This window comes from Gopherus evgoodei, chromosome 4 (genome assembly GCF_007399415.2).
Source record: "Gopherus evgoodei ecotype Sinaloan lineage chromosome 4, rGopEvg1_v1.p, whole genome shotgun sequence".
Lineage (NCBI taxonomy): Eukaryota > Metazoa > Chordata > Testudines > Testudinidae > Gopherus > Gopherus evgoodei.
In genome coordinates this window covers 134,574,335-134,599,439 of record NC_044325.1, presented here as the reverse complement: position 1 = coordinate 134,599,439, position 25,105 = coordinate 134,574,335, and the positions used below count along the sequence as shown (strand labels likewise).

At 43.6% G+C, this 25,105-nt stretch overlaps 1 protein-coding gene across 6 annotated transcripts in view; it reads left to right on the top strand.

Annotated features, from left to right (window-relative positions):
- Positions 1-25,105, top strand: part of PPP1R12B (protein phosphatase 1 regulatory subunit 12B) — a 161,658-nt gene that overhangs the window by 45,334 nt on the left and 91,219 nt on the right. For 5 of the 6 annotated variants that reach the window (XR_004000217.1, XM_030561182.1, XM_030561181.1 and 2 more), the window contains exons 5-12: positions 4,704-4,848; positions 6,974-7,048; positions 9,844-9,923; positions 10,315-10,460; positions 14,531-14,643; positions 19,137-19,334; positions 20,191-20,273; positions 23,270-23,395. Coding sequence is in view for 5 of the 6 variants with exons in the window: in XM_030561182.1 (XP_030417042.1) it covers positions 4,704-4,848; positions 6,974-7,048; positions 9,844-9,923; positions 10,315-10,460; positions 14,531-14,643; positions 19,137-19,334; positions 20,191-20,273; positions 23,270-23,395 (966 nt within the window). In the remaining variant the exon portion in view is untranslated. Of the gene's footprint in view, positions 1-4,703; positions 4,849-6,973; positions 7,049-9,843; positions 9,924-10,314; positions 10,461-14,530; positions 14,644-19,136; positions 19,335-20,190; positions 20,274-23,269; positions 23,396-23,907; positions 24,052-25,105 lie in introns of those variants that run through there. The other variant, XM_030561184.1, reaches the window with a different exon arrangement.

The window sequence follows — 25,105 nt, the reverse complement described above, 5'->3', positions numbered from 1 at the left end:
GCAGGTCGGGACGTTTTGTTTACTTGGAGCATCTGTAGGTGCGGAGCCCCTCAGCTCCTAGTGGCCGCGGTTTGCCATTCCCAGCCAATGGGAGCTGCAGGAAGCGATGCGCCACTTCCCGCAGCTCCCATTGGCTGGGAACGGCGAACCGCGGCTACAGGGAGCTGAGTGGCTCCATGCCTGAAGATGATCCAAGTAAACAAAATGACAATGTATTAGATATTCAATTCAATGATTCCATAGAGTTTAAAATCATCAAATTTTGGTGTAGACCCATTTATAAGTGGACTCCCGCTCTTTCATGCATCACTCTTTTACCAAAAATTTTCGGCTTATGAGTGACTATATGCTGTAATATAATGTAGCACTTCTGTAGGGTTAATTCTTGACTATGCATAGTTGGGAGTTGCAAGTTAAATGTTATTGCAGGATAAAAGTGATTGCAGTCTGTGTACCAATGTGTTTTGCCTGGAAACTCTGGGTTGAAGTGTAACTAATTATTTGCAGCTAACTTATGACTGCCAGTCAATGGTACTGTGATGTACCAGTTATGTGATATTAAACTTTACTGCTTTTTGCATGTAACTATTGCTGCCCCGTAGCTTAAGCCCCTGTCACACTCTTTCCTATACATATGCTAAATAAGTTAAATTAGTCTTGCAAAATTGTTGTTTGAACTTATCAGCCTAGGGAAAAAGACACTAGCCAGTCTCTTAACACGCACATTCCACTTAGGGCTTGTCTACACCACACAGCTTTTAGCGAAATGGCTGTGTCGACACAGCCTTGTTGCTAAACATTGGTGTGTGTGAACGCTCTTTGTCGGCACTTTTGCCAACAAAATACTTCCAGCCCTGTGAGCGGCGTTCGCTTTGTCGACAATGCCACGTTCACACTGCCAGTTGCCCTGGCAAAACTTTTGTCTTTTGGGGGGGGAGGGGGCTTTTTTTGAGTACCCGTGAAAGACAGAAGTTTTGTTGCCAACTTGGCAGTGTAGACGAGCCCTTAGTGCTGCTTGCAGTTTCGGTAATGGAGAGGTTGAACTTGGACTGCTGCTGAGCTGAAGCTGAGTGGCCCCTGTGATAGGCCTGTGAGTGTAAAAGCAGCGCGCCTGAGCAGCCTAGTAACGTACTTGGGCAAACGGAACTGAGGGTACATCCAGACTACATATCAGTGGATAGTGATCGATCTCCGAACGCATTTCCTGTCGACTCCGGAACTCCACCGGAGTGAGTGACGGTAGCGGAGTCGACAAAGGAGCCGCAGCCGTCGATCCCGTGCTGTGAGATTGGGAGGGGAGTCGGAATAAGATACATCGACTTCAGCTATGGTATTCCTGTAGCTGAAGTTGCGTATCTTACATCGAAACCCCCTGCCAGTGTAGACCAGGCCTTAGTGAGGTTTTCTCCAGCAAAGTGTTTTCCAACATTCACCTATGTGCTTAGTCCCATGCCACTTCTTGTGCTATGGAGGAACACCTTGTAAACTCCCACAAGGCTGCTCCATTGTCCAGGCTCACATCCCCTCTGAAAACTCTCCTCCAGTGTGATGGCTACAAGACACTCAGTTGCGGTTAGGCAGTTGATGTGCTCAGACTGCTGTTTTCATCCAGCTCTTCATAACCATCTCAGTGTTTCCTTGTGCTCCACCATCCATCTCCACCTGTTGGCTCTTGTTTATACTTGGATTGTAAGCTCTTTGAGGCAGGGACTCTTCCTTTGTATAGCGCCTAATGACACAATGGGGCCCTGATCAGGGTCCTTGGGCTCAAGCACTGTAAAAATAATGGTGCCTTGTCACGTCTGTCCTTAGCAGTGTTTTGTACACAGTCCAGTAATGAGATGGCTGCACTTTCCAATAGTCACTGTTGGGTATGGTGCTTATACTTCTTGTGGAGAACTTCCCCTTGCTTCTAGCTATTTCAGAAAATAAAACTGAGCTGATCTGGGCTCTTACCCTTTGATATTTTATGAGCTCAAATCTAAACTCTAGTGATTTACACCAAGGGCAGAGAGACAGGAGCTAGCAAACCTCTTAATGAGACACAGAATTACTCTTTGACCTTGAGCAAGTCTCTTAAAAGCCTTGTTCCCCACTTTCTTCAACTGGAAAATTAGCTTAAAAAGTCAGCATCTGGTTGAAAAGCACATGTTTCAGCTGAGCTGCTATGTGAGCCATTTAACAATACTATAGCACTGAAACATAATGATTTAAAAGCAGCAGCAATGTCAAAATCCCAATGCTTCCGTGAATGACAGTGCTATAAAGGCAGCATACTCTGTCTCTGATCAGTGGTGGCAGTTTGGAATGACACATAGGTGCTCACTGCCTGTCCAGTGCACCTCTGCCTTAGGGAAGGTTGCTGTGGTGATGTGGGGACTCTTGAAGGTGATGGTGGAATCCTCAAAATACAAATAATCAAAGAACAGGGGCAAGCATCTCAACACGTAGAGCCCTACTGTGACCTCCCTAAATGTTTAGGCTGGTGGGTGCTTAGTGTTGTTAAAAGGCAGCAGGTCTTGTACTTCTCAGTCACTTTGGCACTCTTGAAAATCCCTTAGGATCTCAACTATGGACACTCGTTTTTTCAAAAACCTTCACATAAAGATTTTGACTGGGTACCAGTGTTTCACGGCATCTGCAAAGATCAGATATACAGGTGAGGGGGAAAATCAGACAATGGTATACGTGGCGGAGGTGTTCCCAAAGTGTCTGGCTTCCACCAGAATTTGCTTTTACTGCACAGATCCCAGTCTATTAAGATGCATGTCTTGTCTTGTAATCCTGATTTGTGGGTTGTCTTGTTCATTAGCTGTCGGTCACAGGCAGTGAAATCCTTGCTCCAATCCCTCTCTGGTAGTCCTGCCTCCACTGGCCTGTCAGTCTGTGGAATTTAAGTTGTGCTCTTTGGTCGAACCAGCACTAGACTCTGGTCTGTAGTGAAAGGCAACCAGCTTTTTCTTAGAAGCCATTACTGGGACTTCTCTTCCCAAAACTTATTGTGTCTTTGTTTGGCTCCTTCTCTGCCAAACAGCTTCACACTGCAGAGATCCCATCTGGCCTCCCCTTCCAAATGCAGGCTGCTTCTTAGAGGTGCTGGGGTAGTGGTGCACAGTGGCTGGACCTCTCCCAAGCCTCCCAGTTCCCCCCGACCTCCCTGCATTGCCAAAGTATGCTTTTGTTTCAAGGCCAATTTTGTGTGTGGCCCTTCTAAGATTTCCCTCCTTAAACTGTTCACTTAGTGGCTCATGCACAGATTATGCTAGTTCTGTTTTGTGCACTAGGTGCAATTTAGGTTGTTGGGACTTCTAATCCGTAAGGCTTTGCATGGCTTGTCATGGCAACCATGAGTCCCCCTAGGCACTGTCCTAACAGCTGCAATCAGCTGGAATGATCTGGCTAATAGACCCCAGATTAGAAGACAAGGTCTTCCCCTTTTGGTTCTACCAAAGTCACTTTGCCCTTCAGGACAGGCTACAAGTCATGTTTTTCCATTCTGGTATATCCTGAGCAAAAGGGTCCTGTTGTGGGCTGGGGAAGTATAAATTGACTTTTTTGTCGTTTGCCTTTTGACTGTCTTTCGTATTATGACAGTAATGTGCCTAAGAGAGTTGACTGACTTTTATTTAAATTACTAAATTACTCAAGGTAGTTGAATCTAAAGCTGACTGAAGAGTTTCAAAGGGATGTCACAAAACTGGGTGACTGAGCAACAACATGGCAGATGAAATTCAATGTTCAATGCACAATAATACACATTGGAAAAATATAATCCCAACTATATATACAAAATGATGGGTTCTAAATTAGCTGTTACCACTCAGAGATCTTGGAGTCACTGTGGATAGTTCTCTGAAAACATCCACTCAATATGCAGCAGCAGCCAAAAAATCTAATAGAATGTTAAGAACCATTAGGAAAGGGATCAATAGTAAGACAGAAAATATCATATTCCCTCTGCATAAATCCATGGTACGCCCACACCTTGGATACTATTTGCAGTTCTGGTTGCCCCATCTCAAAAATGATATATTAGAATTGGAAAAGGTACAGAGAGAGGCAACAAAAATGATTAGAGGTGTGGAGCAACAAAGCATATGAAGAGAGATTAAAAAGACAGGGGCTTTTTATCATAAAGAGACTCGGGGATGCTAGAGTTCTATAAAATTGTGAATGGTGTGGAGAAAGTGAATTGGGAAATGTTGTTGTTTACTCCTTCACATAACACCCAGTGAAATTAATAGGCAGCAGGGTTAAAACAAAGATAAGGAAGTTCTTCGTACGACACACAGTCAACCTGCGGAACTTGTTGCGGGGGGATGCTATGAAGGCCAAAAGTATAACTGGGTTCAAAAAAGAATTAGACAAGTTTATGGAGGATATGTCCATTAATACTGTTAGCCAAGATGGTCAGGGACACAGCCCCATGCTCTGAGTGTCCCTAAACATCTGACTGCCAGAAGCTGGGACTGGATGATAGGGCGTGGCTCACTCAAAATTACCCTGTTCTGAATCATCTGGCACCAGCCACTGTCAGAAGACAGGATATTGGGCTTGGAGGGATGATCTAATGCAGTACGGCTATTCTTACATTCTTATTTGCAAATGAACATAAAAATACAAACGGTCTAATGTTTGCCATGCTAACCCCCCGGTAGGGAACTTATGCATGGGGATTCATTGTCTTTTTTTTCTTTCCTTAGGCTCTTGATTCAAGCTGGGTTTAATTTGAATGTCCAGGACAACGATGGCTGGACTCCACTCCATGCTGCTGCGCACTGGGGAGTGAAAGAAGCTTGCACTATCTTGGCTGAAGCACTCTGTGACATGGACATCAGGAACAAGCTGGTAAGTGAGTGTTAAACTATTGATGCAACTTCAGAGTTCCAGTGACTGTCTGGAAGCAAGGATTTTACTGCTGTGCTCTGCTCTGCTGAAACAGTCTTTACTAGAAGAGCCCTGGACCCTGTTAGGTCAGAGCTGAAGTGTGATTTTTATAGAGAAATGTGCGCACACTTCTTTTGCCCGTTGCTCAGCCCAGCCATCTGGTAAGTTGCAAGAAGACCAGCTCTAATTACCCTGTATAAATTGAAACGTATTTGGAAACACCGAATTTAAAGACTTCCTGTTTCTGAGTCTTAAAGCTCAGGAATGTAAGGGAGGGGAGTGCAGAGTATCTTCTGTTTTGGTTTAATACTGTCTTGGCAGCTTAAAAGTGACCAAAAATCAGTCTTATTTGCATGGGAAATAAACCAAGTACAAAAGACCTGGTGGTGGTAATCCCAGAGCTTTTCATGGGAAAGCTTTAATTGTGGACATGTAGCTGTGACTGGAAGCCTGTAGCTTTTTGAAGCTAACCGATTGGATGCTGAAAGTTTTAAATCCTTTCCATTCACTCTGAACATCTTGGTCATATAAGCTGGGGGAACTTGCAGAATTCTCTAGTTGTGAGGGTGGGAAGCAGAGAGACAGTGTAACTATTTTTTTTGCTGATTACAGTATTAACTTCAGAGCCACATACTGTTAATGTTTAAAAATGTACTTGTCCCCCATGAAACTCCCATCCTGTTCTCTTTTCCTGTTATTTCTGAACTCTGATGTGTATGAAACTGTTTTTACGTGTCTAAACAGCTTTCTGTCTGAATTGATTCAGTGCTGTGATATCATGGCCACTTCTTTGACTGTGGATTGAGACTATACCTGCTAGAACAACATCAGTGAATTAATCCAGGCAGGAGGCTTAGGCGGCTGAGAGAACAAATTATTTTTTAAAGTGTCTGGCTGAGCGTGGCATTTTCCTCCTTGCATAAATGAGGAATAGAGTAACATCTGCTTGTAGTGGAAATTGATTTGAAAAATTACACATGTGATTCATTCAGTTTATTTTTGTTTGTATGATTATTCACCTAAGACCTGATCTGGCAAAGAGAACCACATGGACAGACCCCTGCCACCACAATTCTCTTTGCCGGATTGGGATCGAATTTGCAAAATTCTGTAATCCTCAATGGTTGTCTCGGTAACTGCTGCAAATTAGCGAGGTTCTACTGCCTTATTGTCTTCAAACAATCTCTTTGAAAGTTAAGTGAGTCATAATATCTTTAGTGATCTGGCTATGGGTTGTAAATTCCCTGGCCAGGAGCTGTGGCCTGTCAGTCTTCATTTAATCAACAGCCATCAGGTTTCATTATTAATGTGATTAATAAGGTGGCTGAGTATTTTGATTAAAATGATAGTGATGCAGGTCTCTTGCATTACATCCCAGTGTGGCCTTCCTAGTTATTTTATACACTTCTACCCCGATATAACGCTGTCCTTGGGAGCCAAACAATCTTACCACGTTATAGGTGAAACTGTGTTATATGGAACTTGATTTGATCTGCTGGAGCATGCAGCCCCGCCTCCCCAGAGTGCTGCTTTACTGCGTTATATCTGAATTTGTGTTATATCGAGGTAGAGGTGTATAACAGTTCAGGATAGAGACCCCTCAGCTTTGTTCTGTTGATGGCTGCATTGGCAGATTGCCAGGAGCTTAGAAGGGTGCATTAATGAATAGGGCAGGTTGAGGTCACCCTCATCCTTAATGTAGATGTGCAATTTTTGGAGAGCATGTGACCCAAATGCAATAGTTCTTGCTGCTGAGTTGGAGCATGGGATCTCATTTTCTCTGAGCTGCATTTGTAATAAAGGTGAGTCTGGCCATGGGTTGCATTATAAAACTGCAGCCTCTGCTTTTGGCCATCCCTAGTCTAGGAATTAAGTGACTATGACAGAATGACATGAGGGCTGTCTTCTCTGCCATCCCATTCCATATGTCACCTGGCAGTTGGAGGTCCAAGCAGATCTCTGAAGGTGGGGGTCTCCTGATTGCATACTGCGGCGTTCAGTTCTTTTATCCACTGGTAAAGAACATTTCTCACATATTAATGAAGCTTGGATGGTTCCTTTGTTTTCTAATTGCCCATGTCATCAGGGCCAGACACCATTTGATGTGGCTGATGAGGGACTGGTTGAGCACTTGGAGATGCTGCAGAAAAAACAGAATGTGGTGAGTTTTTGGCTGACCTCTTTCTTGCTTTCTAACTAGCTCTCTCTGCATGGATAATCTAACATACATATGATGTCTCAGTGGAGATATGAAACTATGTGCCATCATTTCTTAGATAATCGGGAGACATTAAACATAATGGCATACTTAAAGTTCCAGAACCCGTTTGCTAGCAACTCAGCTGTAGCAAGAGGGGCAATGATTTATCAACATCTGGCATTCTAGACATTGAGTGTAGCTGTACAGTTAATCTTTATATTTACCATTGTCCCTCAATCTCTTGTTTCTGGGAGGTACTTACATAGCAACTTGAGGAATGCTTATGGTTACTATAACTTCACGTAAGAGAGGGTGATTCAAACGCTGTGTCCTGCTGTATTCTGAACTGGTATATTTGTTCCTGTGTTGTCTTTTAGAAGAGCAAGGCTGAGTGAGGGAGAAGTAATTATAAGTTACTATGTGAACCCCAACATTGGGAGAAGTGTAGTAATTTCAAACCCACACTAAATAGTATGTCATCTTGTGATGTGGTGGAAGCCTTGAGATCAAAGGAAAACTGATCCTCATATTGCAGCATTGGCCTGGAGTTGCATTCCTTCCTAGTCCATCTCAGACTTGCCACACATTCATTGATGTCACCAAGATCCAATCAAGAAAAAAAAAAAAAAAAATCCAGCCAGATGCAGCATAACATGGTGGAATTAAAGCGGTGTTGCTAGAGAGAAAATGTTAGCTATAAAAACATGGTGGTGATACCAGTACTTACAGCTTTGAGGAATAGGGCAGTGAGAGAGGTAGAACCCAGAATTCTGATTGCATCCTTTTTTTTTTCTTTTCTTTTCCAAAACTGTTTTTAATGTGAACCAACTTCTCAGCAAAGTAGGGGAATTGATAAACTAATATATAAACAGAGTTCTTTAGGCTTTTCTCCCAGGAAGTGTGAACCAGCCTAATGCAGAAAACTGCCCTCCAAAAAAACCAAACCAAACCAAACAAACAACAAAAAAAACCACACCTACAAATTCTCTTGCATATAGCATAAAAAAAACTGCTATAACATGCATGAACAGGCCATACACAAATTTCTTAATGAATCTTGCCATATTTCTTTCAGGCAGGACCAGGAAAAATGGTGGTATGTCTTCTGTGTTCTCACCTAACCTTAGGCTAAATGAGGCACTCAGAGTTCTTAGGAGAAGCTCTATATTTCAAGTCATGAATGACTTTCCTGGGCTTATGTCTGTTGGAACCATCGAATCATAGATTTTAAGGTCAGAAGGGACCATTATGATCAGCTGGTCCAACCTCCTGCACAACGCAGGCCACAGAATCTCACCCACTCACTCCTGTAACAAATCTCTAACCTATATCTGAGCCGTTGAAGTCCTCAAATCATGGCTTTAAGACTTCAAGGTGCAGAGGATCCTCAGCAAGTGACCCGAGTCCCCCGCTACAGAGGAAGGCAAAAAATCCACAGATCCTCTGCCAATCTGCCCTGGGAGAAAATTCTTTCCCGATCCCAGATATGGCATGCATTCAAAGATGCGAATATGTTTGTGCTTCTTACATGTCCAGAGGGATTCTGGGCCTCTCTATCAGCAGAGGAAGAACTTATAACTTACCTTGGGCAATGTGCAGAAAAAGCAAAGGAGGGGAGAAGTTCTCTGCTGAACAGATCTAGCCACCCCAGTCAACCTCCCCTTATAGCACTGTCTTGATATTCTGTTAGTTTAAGGCAGGGGTCCCCAACGCGGTGCCCGAGGGCACCATGGCACCTGCCGGGGCGTCTAAGTGCGCCCACATACTGTCTGATGGACAAGCATCCACCGAAATGCCACCGACAAGCTGTGTTATCCAGCGGCGTCGCTGCTGAAATGCTGCTGATTTTCGGTGGTATTTCGGTGGCGACGTCTCTGGATGACACTGCTTGTCGGCGGCAATTTGGCAGCAATGCCTGTTGATGTTGCCGCTTTTCGGCAGATGCTTATCTGCCGCTGTGGTTCTCCGTGGCTCATTGTCTGGTGCCCACCAGACAAAAAAGTTGGGGACCACTGGTTTAAGGCATCCAATGCTGGGGTCCTGCAGTGCTTTCCAATCCTATAAACCCTGCACTGCGGTGTTTACAATTTTGGGATTCCAGGATGCATTCACTTGAAGAACGTGAGTGCCAGGCTGAGGGATTTTTAGTAGGATTTTCAGGCTCAGAATGATCCTCAAAATGCACGACTACACTGGAATTACAATCTCTTTCTGCTCTACATAAATACATGCCTATAGCTCCTGGGAGTTACCCTGACTATTACCATGCTGCTACTGGCTTATCCATCCCTAATGGAATCACTGGTGACAATATTCCTGAACCAGGTGGCCAAAACAGTTCCATCACTGCAGGAATTGACACTTGATGACAACCTCCCCTCTCCCCCACCCCAGTTTTGTGCATGTGCAGGGCAGTACATCTGGGGCAAGCATCTGACCCTTAGGGTCAAAGGGGACTCCCGTCCATCAGCACTGTTGCTGATTTCCATGGAATTTCCCATGAAGTGACACTTGAGTGTAATAATGTACCTGGTATCTACCTTACTCTATTATAGCTATTCCTGGCCATGATGTGGTGGGCTTATAGATGTGTATTTGCCTGTCTGATTGAACAACAACAAAGCACTTAACAAGGAAAAACACCTGCCACTTCCTCAAAGCGAGGTTTCGGATGACTTTAGACTGATAACGAGCTGCTCGTGCTGCTGATGCCTGTTCAAACATGACCTTCCCATTCTTCTCCCACCTTTTGACAGCTGCGCAGTGAGAAGGAGACGAGAAACAAGCTAATTGAAGCTGACATGAATGGGAAACTGCAAAGTGGACTCTTCAAAAAGTAAGACCCACAAAACAGCTGGTGTAGCTTTTGTCTTTTCTACAGTCTCCTACATGCCTGTCTTCCCTGGGTAGCTATCTCCAACCTCTGTCTGAAGACTTGATGATCTCAATTTGAAACTTTTTAGTACAGCTAGAGGGATTGCACTCTAGTCCACATTTCCCCAGGCTGAGTGGAGCTGTCCCTGCCAGCATGGGGAATGCAGGATCGGGAATTTCACCCATAACAAATGTACTGGGTAGGAAACGGTGGGGTGCAGAAGTGTGTAAGAGGTACCTGTGTGCTTACCTGTTCTAGATATAGTTACTTATCTGTATGTTCCTTAAGAGTAAAGGTCACAAATAGCTGCTTTCCCCTGTTGGTACATCTTAAAAACTCCTATTTGTCTTAGCAAAGAGAAGATTCTTTATGAAGAAGACACGCTGAAGTCCCGGGAACCAGAAGAGGAGAACAAGGAATCGAGCAGTTCCAGCTCTGAGGAAGAGGAGGAAGCCGAAGAGGATGAGGCTTCAGAATCAGATGCTGAAAAGGAGGCAGGTAATGCATAATGCAACACTGAGATTTTAGTTAATTAATTAAGATATGAGGCCTCAGCTAGGGAGTCCCACTCGCTGTTTTTTCAAAGGCTAAATGCATTTTAAAAATGTTTCTTCAGATGAGCTGAGCTGCTCAGTAAATCACATGGACTGGTACAGCATATGATGGATAACTGTATAGTGAAACATCTTTTAAAAAACGGAAGACCTAACTTTATTGACCCTGAATTTATTTTAAAACAGATGAATACTACTTAGGTGAGAAATTAGAATTTGATCTCAATACCCAAAATTAGAATTGCTTGAAAGCAAAGTAATGGTGAATTTAATAGTCCTTGCCCCATCCTTTCGTTTAATACAACTTTGCAAGACCCTTTTAGAGGGATAAAAACTTTCATCTTGTCAAATGTTTCAAACCAGCATTGTTGTTTCAGGCACTGAATGCAAACAGGACATTTTCCTTTTTGTTTACTGGCTCATAGGTCAGCATAAGTGTCAGTAAAGATCTGGGGGTAGATTTTAATTTATGTTCTCCATCAGCTCTGCGTCAGGACAAAACAAAAATGTTATGTAGGTCTTATATAAACAGTGCCTTTTCCTCAGCATAAGTGTGTTAAAATGCTTTGAATTTTTGGATTGCCTTCCCCACCAGACTATGCTAACTGTGGGATGGGCAGTAGTTAGACACCCATGAAACTTTGTTTTTAGATTTTTTTTTTCATTTTATTTTTGGGGAATTTTGTGTTTTTGTTTCAGCAGCCCTGTCTCCTCACACACCCCTCACGCCCTTCCCCTCTGCACTCTTTGTACAGCTGCCAAACCCTCCTGCTGACTCCCACCTGCTCGGCATGCATGTGACCTTTGCGGGACCCGCCATTGGTTGGATGCACTCTGTCTGGTGGAATTGATCCTGTTAGCTCACCATTTGTGCTCATGGGTGCTGCCATTGGCTACTGACTCCCCCCCGGCTGATTAGAAGCTTTTGATTTTTTTTTCCGTTTTATACATCGCTTTTTGTTTTATTTTGTGGTTATTTCACCTTTGAGAATAACACGGGACTCTCATTAGTTTTCAGCCTTACTTGCCTATGTTCCCCCTTTAAAGGTAAAAATTTTGGTGAATGAGAGGTTTTGTGTAACCAGTTCAACGTGTGGAGAAAATAGTACTCCTATTGTACCTTGAATATAATGAACTGAATGAAGGTGTGTCTAGAAGTTGATCTTCTAGTTAACTCATTTTAATGCTGCTCAGTAAAAGCCACTTGCTGTTATTCTAGGTAAAGGACTAAAAATGTGTTTTCAGGAAAAATAAACCGTAGGAAATGGAAACTTGTTTCCTGTTACATTTAAATACTCCATCACCATATGGAAAGCTTTTTCTGTTCTTAGTGTATAAAGGTTTCAGTCTGTTGAAAAATAATGGATTCACTAAGTACATCATGTAATCTCATACTTTAGCTGCTGCTGCTGCTAACTGCTGGAGTTCCAAGCTCCTGGTTTCTTCATAACGTCTCTGTGGCTTCAGTTAGGAACCTAATCAGGGTGTGTGTGGTGCACATGTTGTTCAAGTGAGAATATTTAGGTCTCTGCTTCCTGATTTACCCATATCTCTGCAAAGAGGGGCTGACCGCAGATTCCTGTGACACTGTTTAGCTTTCATCCCCAGAATAAAAACAGAAAACAAGTCTCCCCCCTAGTGTTCTATAGATGTAAGACTGTTAGGATCCTGGTTGTTCTGAACAATGACTTTAGAAAGCTACAAAACAGCATTTCATTGGATGATGATGGTTCCTATTTTATCAATATATTTTCAGTATTTTTCACTGGACAAGGAAGATGAATATTGATCAAGAGTTAATGTGCCTGTGGATTATAACTGCACCTTACTCGGTCTATTTCCTTAGTGTGCTAATCAATAAATCTTTACTCCATTGAGCACTACAGAACTGTCAGACTGCTATGGAAGCACAACCTGGCTTCTGTCATGCAGCGAAGGAACTATCACTTGGGCTCTGATTGGACAAACTTGAAGATGGATGATGAGTTAAAAGGACCGAAGCATCTAGGTTGATCTTGGCAGAACTGGCAGTTTAAAAAAAAAAAAAGTCTTTGTCTATGTATATTAATGACAAAGATTAAAAGTTTTTAAAAACTAAATCTTTTGGCATGTAAATAAAATAAATGTCATATGGATTTTAGTCCATGTGTAGTTGCTCTTCTAATTAAAATAGTGTTTAACAGGCAGCAACTTTGTCTTTTAATCTCGGGTCTTGCAAGCAAAGCAGGGGCTTAAATGAAACATCAACAAGTAGGCTTGGCAGAATAACTTATTTTTTTTATAATTTTGAGGGAGAATATCTGTTTTCAAGCATTTTTTTATTTTTATCCATTTTAAATTTTCACAGTTTCACAATTATGAGGTATTCACATTTTTTATTTTCAAATTAAATTTTCAGCTGTGGGAAATTATGGGGGTATCAGACAGTTACTTAATGATGGACATTAAGATTAAAAAAAATAAAGTTTTATAGCCATTAAAGCAATTTTGTTAACATTGCATGTCAAAATATACAAAGTACAGTAAATAGCCTTAAATCAAACTAGTAAGTTCCTAAGCAGCATTTTTCTTAGCTTTGCCTATCTGTACATTTTGACTGAGGGAAAAATTTCTTCTGTTTGTGTGTACAGTGAAATCAGCGTTTACTGACATTTACCAATTTAAAAAAAGTAATCAATCCTTCCAAACCTGCCTGTAAGGAGCGGTTTAGCTGCAGGAAGTGGTATCACATAGCATATCAGCTTCAGAAACAGTATGGATGAACATTATACAAATATGGAATTGAAGTTAAACTAAAGTCAGAGCAGACCTGTTTTGGCAACTCTTGGTGTAAAGTAACTTTCCCGTATGTAAAACACAGATGTGTTTTAATTGCTGATTCTGGTATGAAAACTTGAGAAGGCAAAAGAGCCCAGAGTTTTTTGTCTTGGCCTTATTTCTTACAACTCTTACAGGAGTTTAGAGCCCTATCTCTGCTCAGCTCTCTGATTTGCTCAAAGCGAGTGGAGGCAGCCAAGTAAAATTGAGACGTTCCCCCGTCCCTCAGGAGCAAACAGCAGTGCACAAAAAGTGCTGCAATGCTGTATCTTTGTGTACTGGTCTGCTTCAAACTGCAACTGAAAGATAAAACAAGTGCAAGACAAACTGTGTCAGGTGGGCAGCCCCAGCGCTGGCAGCCCCCACCTGGGTGGTGTGGGCCCAGCGCTCCCAGCCCTGGAGCTCCAGATGGCATGGCCCCAGCACCCGCCTAGCCTGCCCCAAGTCCCGGCCACAGGCTGGCCGGCCTAGCCCCAGCGCACTTCCTCAGAAAGGAAGCATCTGTCTTGAATAGAAATCAAAAAGCCTTAATGGTGGAAGCTTGAGCTTGTAGAATGGAGCAACTAGGTAGCCACAGTATCTGTCTGTTTTCGGTTAGTTTATTCTTCACAATCTCCAGAGTGATCAGATAGTCCCAGCTGTACACAAAAATGAAAAATAAGTTATCCTATTGGATTCCCATCTTCCTCTCTCTGCAAGAGCTATGCCCCAAACCCATGGTGAATAGCCAGCAGAACCATGTCATGGTATCCCTCACCTGACTGACTCAGACATGCATGCCACTACATATATTTTGGCGTTGCAGGAATACTTTAGTCTAGTTCTCAAACCCATGTGTCTGTCAAGAATGATCAGTTAAAGGAAATCTAATAAATAAAGTCTGTTATCTGGCCTCAAAAGCTCTCAGGAAAGACGGGACAGTTTACCTGCTGGGGGTGAAATAGATGGCTCTGTAAAAGCATACTTCAGTTCTAACCACTTAGTGCAGAGGTGTTTTTGGACTTGGCAGAAATACCTTTTGTTCAGTGAATAGGCTTAGAGATGCTTCCCTTTATTCTGAGTATGGGGAACTGGAATGATCTGTTATTATACAGGCTCTGGGTCTGCTTATTTGCACATCACAGTGGTAAAGGGAAAGTGGTTTATCAATGCAACATTCAAACACCTTGTTTTTCCTCCTCTTGTCTAAAATTGTAGAGAGAAAGAAAGAGTCCTTTGCCAACCATTCTGGTCATGAACCCAGGACTAGCGTCACTGAGCAAATACCACCACCAGAGCATAACTCCTTCACTGCAGCTCCTGCCAGAAAAGTAAGTGAATTGGGGATTGACTCAGATTCCAACTGTTCATTCCATTGTTACTTTAAAGCAATTGGTTGCACTGGACAATAGATTTTCTTAACTGGTGTTCAGAGAGGTTGCAAGACTTACAATCAGATACTATTCTCTCTCTGATTTAACAAAGAGGCACAGTTAATGGCATAATAGTCTGGGACATGCACAAATAGGGCTAATTTTGTCTGGTGTGCTATCTTTCCATTATGTCACCCTCTGAAATAAGTTGGGCCATTAAAAAAAAACAACCAAAAACACACTTTACTGCTTAACAAGTACTCCTGGTTCTCTGGCCAGGAAGGACCCCACTGCCTGTTCGGTGACAGAAGCAGTTTTGTTGACATCTCTTCCCCTAGTTCCTTCCAGCAGAAAGTACTGCAACAGAGAGAACTCCATTGAAACTGTCCATATGGAAGCAACTGGTAAAATTCTTGTTTTTGCTCTTCATGGCAATGTGACAGCAATGCAATTGGTATTGAAGCACATAGCCTGAAGATCCATCCAGGTTACATAACCTGCACCAGACTTGATGGCACTGTATGAGCTATGATGCTACACTAATGAGGTAGAGGTGAGACTGCTTGTCATTTCTCTGGCAATGATATTCTCCCCCCTCTCCCTTGAGTGAAGCTCTCTATTGCTACTGAGATTAGACATAAACCTCTTCTGACTCTAAACCCACTTGGCTAGCAGGAGCCATGAATTTAGTCCCTATGTATATTCCATACATGCCCGAGACTGGAGAATTTGCAAGTAGTGTCTGTTGGTCTGTTTTTGGGCCCAGGTGTTCTTTGTGCTCAGTATCAATGGTATAAGGAGAGGTGCAGACCAACCACCTCTCCTGTTCATTCTTACTGTTGCCCAGCCCGAGTCGGAATCCTATGTCTAGAGCCATCTTTGCACTGTTTTCGTACCTGTAGATATAATAGTGTATAGTTGCTAGTATTTTCAGTCTTTTAATTAGCATAGTTTAGTCCCCTGCGCTCTGCTCCCGCCTTGGGGCCTCCCCTCTCCATTTCTTTTCACTCCCCTCAGAAGGAGGACTATGCCTAGAGTCCTGGGATTTAAGAAATGTCTCTTGCCCCTGCCCTATTTCAGTCAGCGATGACGATTAATGCTGCCTTTAGTGTCTTGGGGAGGCTCACATCTCCACTAAGTGCAGCATCTGCCTCTGCTGCCCTCCCCAAACTAGAGAGGCGACAAGAGTTTCAACTGAACAAGTACTTCATGGAGAAAGTCATGAAACCCAGTCAGATCCTGGCAGGTGAACCCTCTGGTACATAGGCCTCAGTCTGCGGGCAGTGCCCCTCTGAGCATGAGCTCCAAAGCAGAGGCTAGGGCTGTTAAGTCAGAGTAGTCATTGCCTCAGGCCTATTAGGAGAGTTAGGGGCATAGATCCCCTTCCACATTTGCTTCTAAAAGAAGGATCCCTCCCTGACTCTGTCCAAGTCAGGTGAGCCCTCGTGTTGATCCTAAAGACTCAGGTCTGCCTAAACCTGACCATGAGGGTAAGGTGTGAAGGAGAAAAGACTCTGTATTGGCTCTGGCTCTAACTTGAAAGCCAAAGGATTGGCACCTGCCAGCACTGACTGGGAGCTCCAGGATAGACTCCTCTTCAACTGTACTGACTCATTCGCAGAAGGATCTACTGAGCACCATCAGTCCCAATCACTGGGACACCTCGTGTTCTGGGAGAGACTGAAACTTTTACCTCTTTTGAGGATATTTTCACCTTACCTTGTCCTCTGTTTCCTCTCCTTTCTGGTGTGATCCTCCTGAGGGACACCTCAACAACAGAAGAAGAAAGAAGAAAGAACTCTTGAGGAGAAGGGACTAGTCCTCTATTCCATAGATGAACTGAAGCATTCATCTACTAGTACGGCCAACAGAGCCAGAATTTACCTTCTCATTGGTTGATTCTGATGTCCAGACAAGCTATCACTTCCATGTAGGGGGTTAGCTCAGACAGAGACAGCAGGAGATCTTGGACCCATCTTATGCCCAGAGGTGACCACCTAGAGGACCAATGGTATCCACCGCATTGAGATTCCCCCACAACCAGTTGACACTTCGTCCTGGCCCTGTTGGGATCCATGGGATCCCTATGTAGAGACACTCCAGATCTATGTGTGAATCCCGCTGGCCTTCTCCTCCTAGTCAACACCAACTGGCTCCATCAGAGCACATGGAAGGAGGAAATGGAGCTGGATCAGCCGGTTCTGACAGATGTCATCATCCTTGCCTGATGAGGCAATTGCTCCATTCTCAGCATCCCTTCCTGAAGACCACAGGCAATACCAAGAGTTCTTGCAGAGTGTGGCAACTGAACTCCAGATTCCATTCCAGGAGGTCCATGATATGCAGTATAAGCTCATGGAAATCTTGCAGCCCACTGACCCCAATCAGGTGGGCCTCCCAGTAAATGAGGCTATCATGGAACCAACCAGGGCGGTATGGCATACTTCTGCATCTTGCACTCCCACCCTGAAAAAGGCTGAGAATTGCTAACAACCACGTCCTGTTAGCAAAGCACGATTTTACAAAATACTCCAAATTCTTGGAGTTCAAAGACACTCCATCAGTGGACAGGTCCAATTCCAAGCCCTCACCGAGGAAGGCAAACTGGTAGCTAAGACTTCTTTTCAACGTTCAAATTTTCTGGTCTGAGGCACAAAGAACATGGGTGTACCCATGTTTGGAATACAGATAGGGACTGTACATGTCAAAGAACTTCCAGTTACAGCTGAGTAACCTTCATATTTTGCATTCCTTTTGGTGGCCCTGTGCTTAATGTCTCAGGTTCATACACTGAAGTGCAGGTTGTTGTATGCTGGGTTTTTTTTTTTTTTTTTTTTTTAATTTAGAGACTGAGCTAATAGATCTGAGAGATGCAAGTGGTTTCATAGTTAGTCATGAATTGTTTTGTGTGTGCCAGTCAGCCTAATTGCTTGCCCAGAGCAAATAAAATAGCACTCCCTATGGCATAAACTTAAATTTACTTAACCAGGCAAGTGATGAGGAAGAGAGCGCGAGCAACTATGAATGGTGCAGTTAACCCTTTCCCTGCTGCAAAGCATTGCAGCTGCCTCAAGCCGATGAGCGCTTTCTATGCAAGTATGAAAATCCCAAATGTCAGTAGTTTGAGACTTTTGATTAACTGAAGTGGGTTAACACAGAGTAGGTGTATGTTTGTTTTATAGATAAACTCCTTGTTGCGCACACTCATCAGATTAACCGAAATCCCTTAATTAACACAACTTCGCTTACAACAACTGTCTCCTGCCTCTCCAGCTTTTCCTGTGGGCTTGGCTACACTCGAAACTTCAAAGCGCTGCCGCGGCAGCGCTTTGAAGTGTGAGTGTGGTCGCAGCGCCAGCGCTGGGAGAGAGGTCTCCCAGCGCTGCAGGTACTCCACCTCCCCGCGGGGATTAGCTGCAGCACTGTTTACACTGGCGCTTTACAGCGCTGTATCTTGCAGCGCTCAGGATGTTTTTTCACACCCCTGAGCGAGAAAGTTGCAGTGCTGTAAAGCACCAGTGTAGCCAAGGCCTGTGTCTCACTACCATCAGACTAGATTTCTTGCTGGGAAATGTCAGTATAATGGCCTCACTATGTCTTGTAAGGTAAAATCTAATAGCTGTACGGTCTCCATGAGGCACGTGGGTTAAGGTAATCTGGTAGTGTTCAGCTTTTTTTTCTTTGGAGCGAAATCCATCCAAAACCGCATTAAAAAAACATAAAGGTTGCAGTATTAAGTACACAGATCTCGAAATGCCAGAGTTAAGGTCCCATGTGCAAACTAACTCTGTCCCATTGTAAATATGCATTGCAATAGTGTTAATTAAATGAGTGCGTACTACTCAGGTACAGCAAAAAAAAATACACATCTCTCCTACAACCTTGCACATGAGTAGATGGAGGCAGATGCTCTGCAGAAGCCTCGCTCTTCTAGTATTGGTTATTTTCGTGGCTCTCTCTAGCATACATAGAGTAATATGCCAGTACTGCAACATGCTACATATCTGTAGCTGAAACAAAGTTGTGAAACGATTGTATATTTGAGGAAATAGTATGTGGTTGTATACTGAAGTCCATAATAAAACCAGTACAGAGCGGCATGTACAGAATACACGGTTGCATGGTTTCTCATATGAAGTGTTCACTTGCACTCATGTGGGATGAACTGCATAAGGCACTTGTGCCTTTGCCATTCTTGAGTAGTGCACCCTTAAACACATGCTGGCAAAACCTTTATATTACACCTTTTTATTCCCTCTCTATATCCTAATTAACCTAACGTGCATTTACAGATTAGAATTGTGTGTGTATGTGTCTAGCTATCGCTGGAGTCTGCATTGAATCTCATGCTTTAAAGTGTAACCTACTTAGTAAAATTCGCTGAGAAGTTAAATTATATACTGTCTGCAGAACCCTAGCTTCCTACCTGCTGTTGTCTTCTCTCACTGCAGTTCACCTGTTTGCTCAACAAATCAGAGGAGCAAAAGGATGAATCTCCCTCATCTTGGAGGCTTGGTCTACGGAAAACTGGCAGCCACAATATGCTAAGCGAAGCTGCTTCCCGGGAGGCACTGAAAGAGAGAGGTTCCTCCATCTACCGCTCTTCATCGAGTCCCCGGATTTCTGCATTCTTAGACAACAAAGAAAAGGTCTCCTTTTCCTCAAAACAGTTTGTAGTGATTCCCATCTGAGGGGTGCTTACCAAGCAGCGTCAATCAGCTTACCCATCTGTAAGGCCGTCCCACTTTTGAGCATCATCCCACTGGGTTTCAGTTATGGCCACTCATTTGTAATCTCCGTAATTTAATACCTCTCTCTTTCTTCTTGCAGCTCATTTTCACGCTGCTTGCATCTGTGTTCAGATGCTTTAGTACATTTATACTTTCCTCCTGTTTTGAAAAGTACGCCATCTTACTTTCTATGCTGATAGTTCATGCAAAATTGTTGGAGTTCAGCCAAAGCATTCCTTTTACCCCTTCCTACCTAAATTGGAGCCTGCTTAGCAATCCCCCGGCATTTGGCATCCCACATACTTCAGTGGGGAATGTCTAATGCAGCCAGTGAGTGACCTGTGTTCACAGTAGGTATTGTTCTGCCCTGAATCTAAAGTCTTCCTCAGTGTGCTCTCCATCCATTCAGCTCTGCTGCCCATTTACACACGATCTGTCTTAATTTAGAACTTGCCCTCAGTTACTAGCCTCACCTTTATCATGCTAGTTGCCAGGGAAGCCAACTCTCTAAAAAGAACGTGATAATTCTAGAAAACAGATCTTCTGGGCTATTTCTTGAAATGGTTCCAGGCTGATTCCTCCATGCCAATTTTTAAACTTAGAGCAAAGGCCTTGAAAATTGGCAGTTTTGGAAAAATTAAAAACTGACTTTCACTTCTAGAAGCAAAAATGGAAACACTGTATTTCAGAGGTGTTGCTGAATGCCATTGAAGATGTAACTTCCTTGTGGAATATACATGATCTTGAAATACTTTGTTTTGTTTTTTTCTTTCAGGATAAGGATAGCAAAAACTACTTTGCCCCCATAGCCCCTAGAAGACTAAGCAGTACGGGTGACATAGAAGAAAAGGAAAACAGGTAGGACTTGGACTGAATTTAAGGCTCAGATTTTATTCTGGGGAATGTTCTGCTGGAATTCACTCCTTGGAAATGCTTTACTCCTTTTTCTGTGCTCATGCTTCATAGTTTTCACACATCACTCCCAGGCACATAGGTGTTTGATATGGCTCAAAATCTGGCAATGTTTTATGAAAAGTGAACTTAGTGGGCCCTTCCCTCAGTAGGCGATAGTTTCTGCTCCCTAAACTCTTAAACTATTGACACACTTTCAGAATTTAAAATGTGAAATGCTGAAAACAATGATTATACACTCATTTCTCCCCTCCATTGTGATACTATGCAGATGCCTTCTTGTCCTTGAAAATGTCTAAATTTGAGCTCTAGCTGAGACCCCTTTTTATTGTACTGGAACTCGCTCAAACATCATCTCTTCCATCCCATTTGTTTTTGTCCACCAGTTGCTTCTCGATATAGCTTAAGTTTGTAAACTCTGTTGCAGGGACTCTGCTGTGTGTCTATAAAGTGCCTAGCAGAATGGGGCCCCAAGTCTTGTTTGGTTACCCATTGCTGCTGCAGCAGTATAAAAATGGAAGCAGCATCTGTCTCATAACATGATTATTTGGGGAAATGCTGCCTCCAGTGGGTTCCTTGCAATGTAAACTAAAGGGAGTAAGATTTGAACTCGGCTTGATTTGTAGAGCCAGCACAAACTGTAATTGTTGTGAAGCAGTTACACCAAATAGGCTCTGAGAAACAATTTCACGGCAATTATAGATTCTGTACTGTTCTTGTTACATCCTGCCTGCCGTGCTCTAGCTTCAGTCTCAAACTGCCACCTTTATTTGGATTTTAGCAGACAATTTGTATTTGAAATTACAGGAGGGATGACTGATAAAGCTGAGTATTTTTTGAACAGTGCCTTAGACTGTGCTGTACCCAACTGATTGCTGCTAAGTGTCACTTGCTCTGTATGATGGAGGAGGATCAGGCTATATTAGCAGATGGTATTCATAGTGTACTGTGTGACACAATTTTTCCAGTACTTTTCTTTTAACACCAGCCAAATCAGTGCTTCATGGAATGCTGTAGAGCAGTGGTCTCCAAAGTGGGGTGCGCAAGATGATCCACTGGGGGGCGTGGCAGGAGGAGTGCTGCTGGGGGGGGAAGGGCAGCCAGAGGAGGGAGGGAACGAGTGAGCGGGGAAGCTGCCCCACACACACCCCCCTTTGCAGGCAAGGACACCCGGCACGCTGGGGCTTTAGAGGCTGTAGGGCCCTGGGCTAAGGGGGCCCCAGGGCCCTGGCCTGCAGCTCTAAAGCCTCTTTCGGAATGCGGCCCTGAGTCCTCCGGCCCATGGAGGAGCAGGGGCAGCCATGCAGCCAGTGGCCGGAAAGAAGTGACGCTTTCCCCTTCAAAGCTGGCTGGAGAGAAGTGGCGCTTTGAAGGAGAAAGTGGCACTTCTCTCCGGCCGCTGGCTGTGCAGCTGCCCCTGCTCTTCTTGAGTCCTCCGGCCCGTGCTCGCAGGGCCGTATTCTGAAAGGGGCTTTAGAGCTGCAGGCCAGGGCCCTGGGGCCTCCCTTAGCCCAGGGCCCTGCAGCCCCTAAAGCCCCTGCATTCTGGGTGGCCCTGCCCGGGGAGGGGGAGGGTGGGCTGCTCCCAAAACCGTGGCCATGGGGATGGTGCCGCACTGTGCAGAGTCATCTGCACACCCCCTTCACAAAACAGGAGCTGCCCCAGGTAAGTGCTCTGTACCTCCTGCCTGCCTGAGCCCCCTCCCGCACGCCACCCTGAGCCCCCTCCCACACCCTAACTTCCCTCCCAGACCCCACATCCCACCCTGAGCCCCTCCCGCACCCTATCCCTAATCCAGACCTTCGAATCGTTGTATCAGAGTGTTAAACCAAGATTTTCAGAAATAATGAAGCATATTCAATCACATTGCTCTCACTAAAAATATTAATAATTGTATTTTGTGGGAGCAAAAAGGTTTTTTGTACTGTTAATAAATAAAATTCAATTTTTTTAAAATATTGGTTTCATCTTTATCTCATCCTTTTTTAATTTCTATTTTTTTGTATGTTTTATAATGTACATAATATATTAGTGTAGCAGTACATATATATAATTTATACATATATTGGTGGTGCATGCTCAAAATTTTTTTACTGATGGGGTACACGATCAATAAAGTTTGGAGACCACTGCTCTAGAGGTTTGAAGTAAAACAGCACGAATAGCTTGACATCAAAATTGAAAAATAATTGGGAGCTCTGATGTATATTCGCTCGTGCTACAAATAGGTTCTGATTCCTATAGCTGGTGAGAGGGAATTGCCAGAGAACAACACACAAGATACTTCCAGCATTGGAGTGACGGACTTGAGCTCAGATTCTGAACTATCATTCCCCTGCTCCTTCACACGTTAACACTCATAGGGGCATTCGTTTGTTTCTGAATCATCGCACATATTTCTTGTTGTTGCTAAATATTTATACTTGCTGCTCCTAGCTCCTAAATCAATAGCCTAAGACTTACAATATTGGCTCAGGCCATTGATCCGTGGCCTGGTATCCTGTCTCTGGCAGTGACTAGTCCTTGATGTTTCAGAAGATAAAAGGAGAGAGGCAGGGAGAGCAAGATCTTTCTAGGTCTAATGCATGAAGTGATTTTCTATAAATAGTCTGAATTTGGATCAAGTGCTTGTGGTCAGAGACTTTGTGTTAATGTGTGTGCAAACCACTGTGCATTCTTGTGACATTAAATAAGTAATAAATGCTTGGCAATTACTAGTGCTAATTTTAAGGGAAATAATTAAAATGTCCCTGTTATTGCTATGGTGAATCAGGACTGTGGCTGGAAAATGTTTGTATTGCCTGAATGTGGAGGGCTCTTTGCTCTTGCCACCGGATGTTGGACTCCAGCACTTACCTTCATGCTTGGCAGTGCGATAAACCAAGACAACATGGCTCCAGAGTGTTTTTAAACTGCCGAAGTGCTCTCTCCTGCCTCAACAGAGAATCTGCTGTTAACCTGGTGAGGAGTGGCTCCTACACCCGGCAGCCATGGAGGGATGAGCCAAAGGGAAACGAAGCCCCCCAGACTGGTGCACCTTCCACCTACGTATCTACCTACCTGAAAAGGTACCACCTGTAACATTTACAATAAGTTGCTTACTGAGCAAAACTGAAGTTCTTAACGTGCCATCCAAGCTTTTGAGTGGCTGCTTTTTTTCTAATTGCTACATTAGTGTGGCTGGCCTTGGTGACCTCATTGCTTTCCCGCACCCAGCAGCATACATCAAGGCCTGCTTAGCTTTTTCATTACAAACCCTGTCGTCAGCGACTTAGATTTTCATGGGTTTGAAAATATTGGGCTAAACTTTAAAAATTGCTTTCACATAATTCAGATGCAAACTTTTTCAACAAATTATATTGGTGTAATTGTGTTAGATCGCTAAAAGCAAAATTCCTCGTAAACTGAGGGTGCAATAACAGAATTGTAAAATGCAGTCTTGTGGGGGCCCTAAACAGGTCTGGGAGTCCATTTCTAATGGTGTTGCATGTTACTGCACAACTTTGGATTACAAACTATCCAAAAATAACTGGGAGCATTCCTGTTTCTCTTTTCTCCTATCTATGCTGCTTCTCTTTAGTCCAAGGCCAGCAGCTGGAGCAGAAAATGAGTGCTCCGGAGTTCACGAGCATTAACAGCCAGACTTGTGAAGAATGTGACTGGTATCCAAAATCAGCCAACATATAGTCCATTTCTTCTGGCAGCAGAAAAATAGCTTTTGTGCAGGTGCATGTGCCACTCTACATAGGCAACTGCTGCTTGCTGATGGGATGGGGAGGCAGAGTCAGGAAAGAAATTTGCTCTGCATACAGCTTTTCCCAATTGGCCCTGTCCATTATCAGTTTGGAAGGGAAAGGTTCACCTGGTATTGTCTGCTCCTGGACTGAATGGACCAGGGGCCATTATGACAAACGTTATAGTCTAGACTCAATTGAGAGAGGGAGGAAACTTGCTACTAGTGAAGGGGGATGGTGAAATTTTCACCCCTGAACTTGCCTGGTGAAATGACAGGCCCATTCACAAGTGTGTTGCTTAAGACTTCAGTCTGTAAAACCGTCACTGATCATTAGTACAATAGAAGTAAAGTCTACAATTTTAGATGACAGATTTCATTTTAGATGAGGCTTTTTCCAAGTGCTAGACCCCCAAACTGAATAATTTTGTCCTTAATGTGGCATAACTCTGAATATATGGGGTGAGGGAGAGTCTTTTGAATGTTACCATATTACTTGTGTTTCTAGTGTTTAGGGGATAATAGCAAAGCTCAGCCTTTTCATAGGATATGGCTATTTAGCTGCTGAGTAAATGGAGTTATTCATACAAAAGGGGAAGCAGCTGGATATTTTCAAAGCAGGAGACCTTTCTTGTGAGGCCGTGTTCCATTCCAATGAATTTACATCTATCCTGGGATCTGATGCTGCCAGCCAATGGTGTGTGCTTCTCTCTCACTTGATAGACAAGTGGCAGCTGGTTGCAAGACTTTCACCTCTGCTGCCAGATTGTCTCTTAGACATAACATAGATGCTGTCACTTTAGCTGACATGGTTCAGGTCAGTAACATTACTGAACAACCTCAGTTTTGCTGGGATTTTAAAATTTTCTTGCTTTGTGACTCAGCTAATCCAAAATCAGATTTACAATGAATATTTACCCGACCTGCCCCATGGTGCCATGGTTAAACTTGGAGGCACTAGCTGAAGTTTTGGCTGGCACTGACCACTTTTGGAATTGCACACAGTCAAGTTATTTCCTATGAAAGGCCTCATTTAAGCATTCAT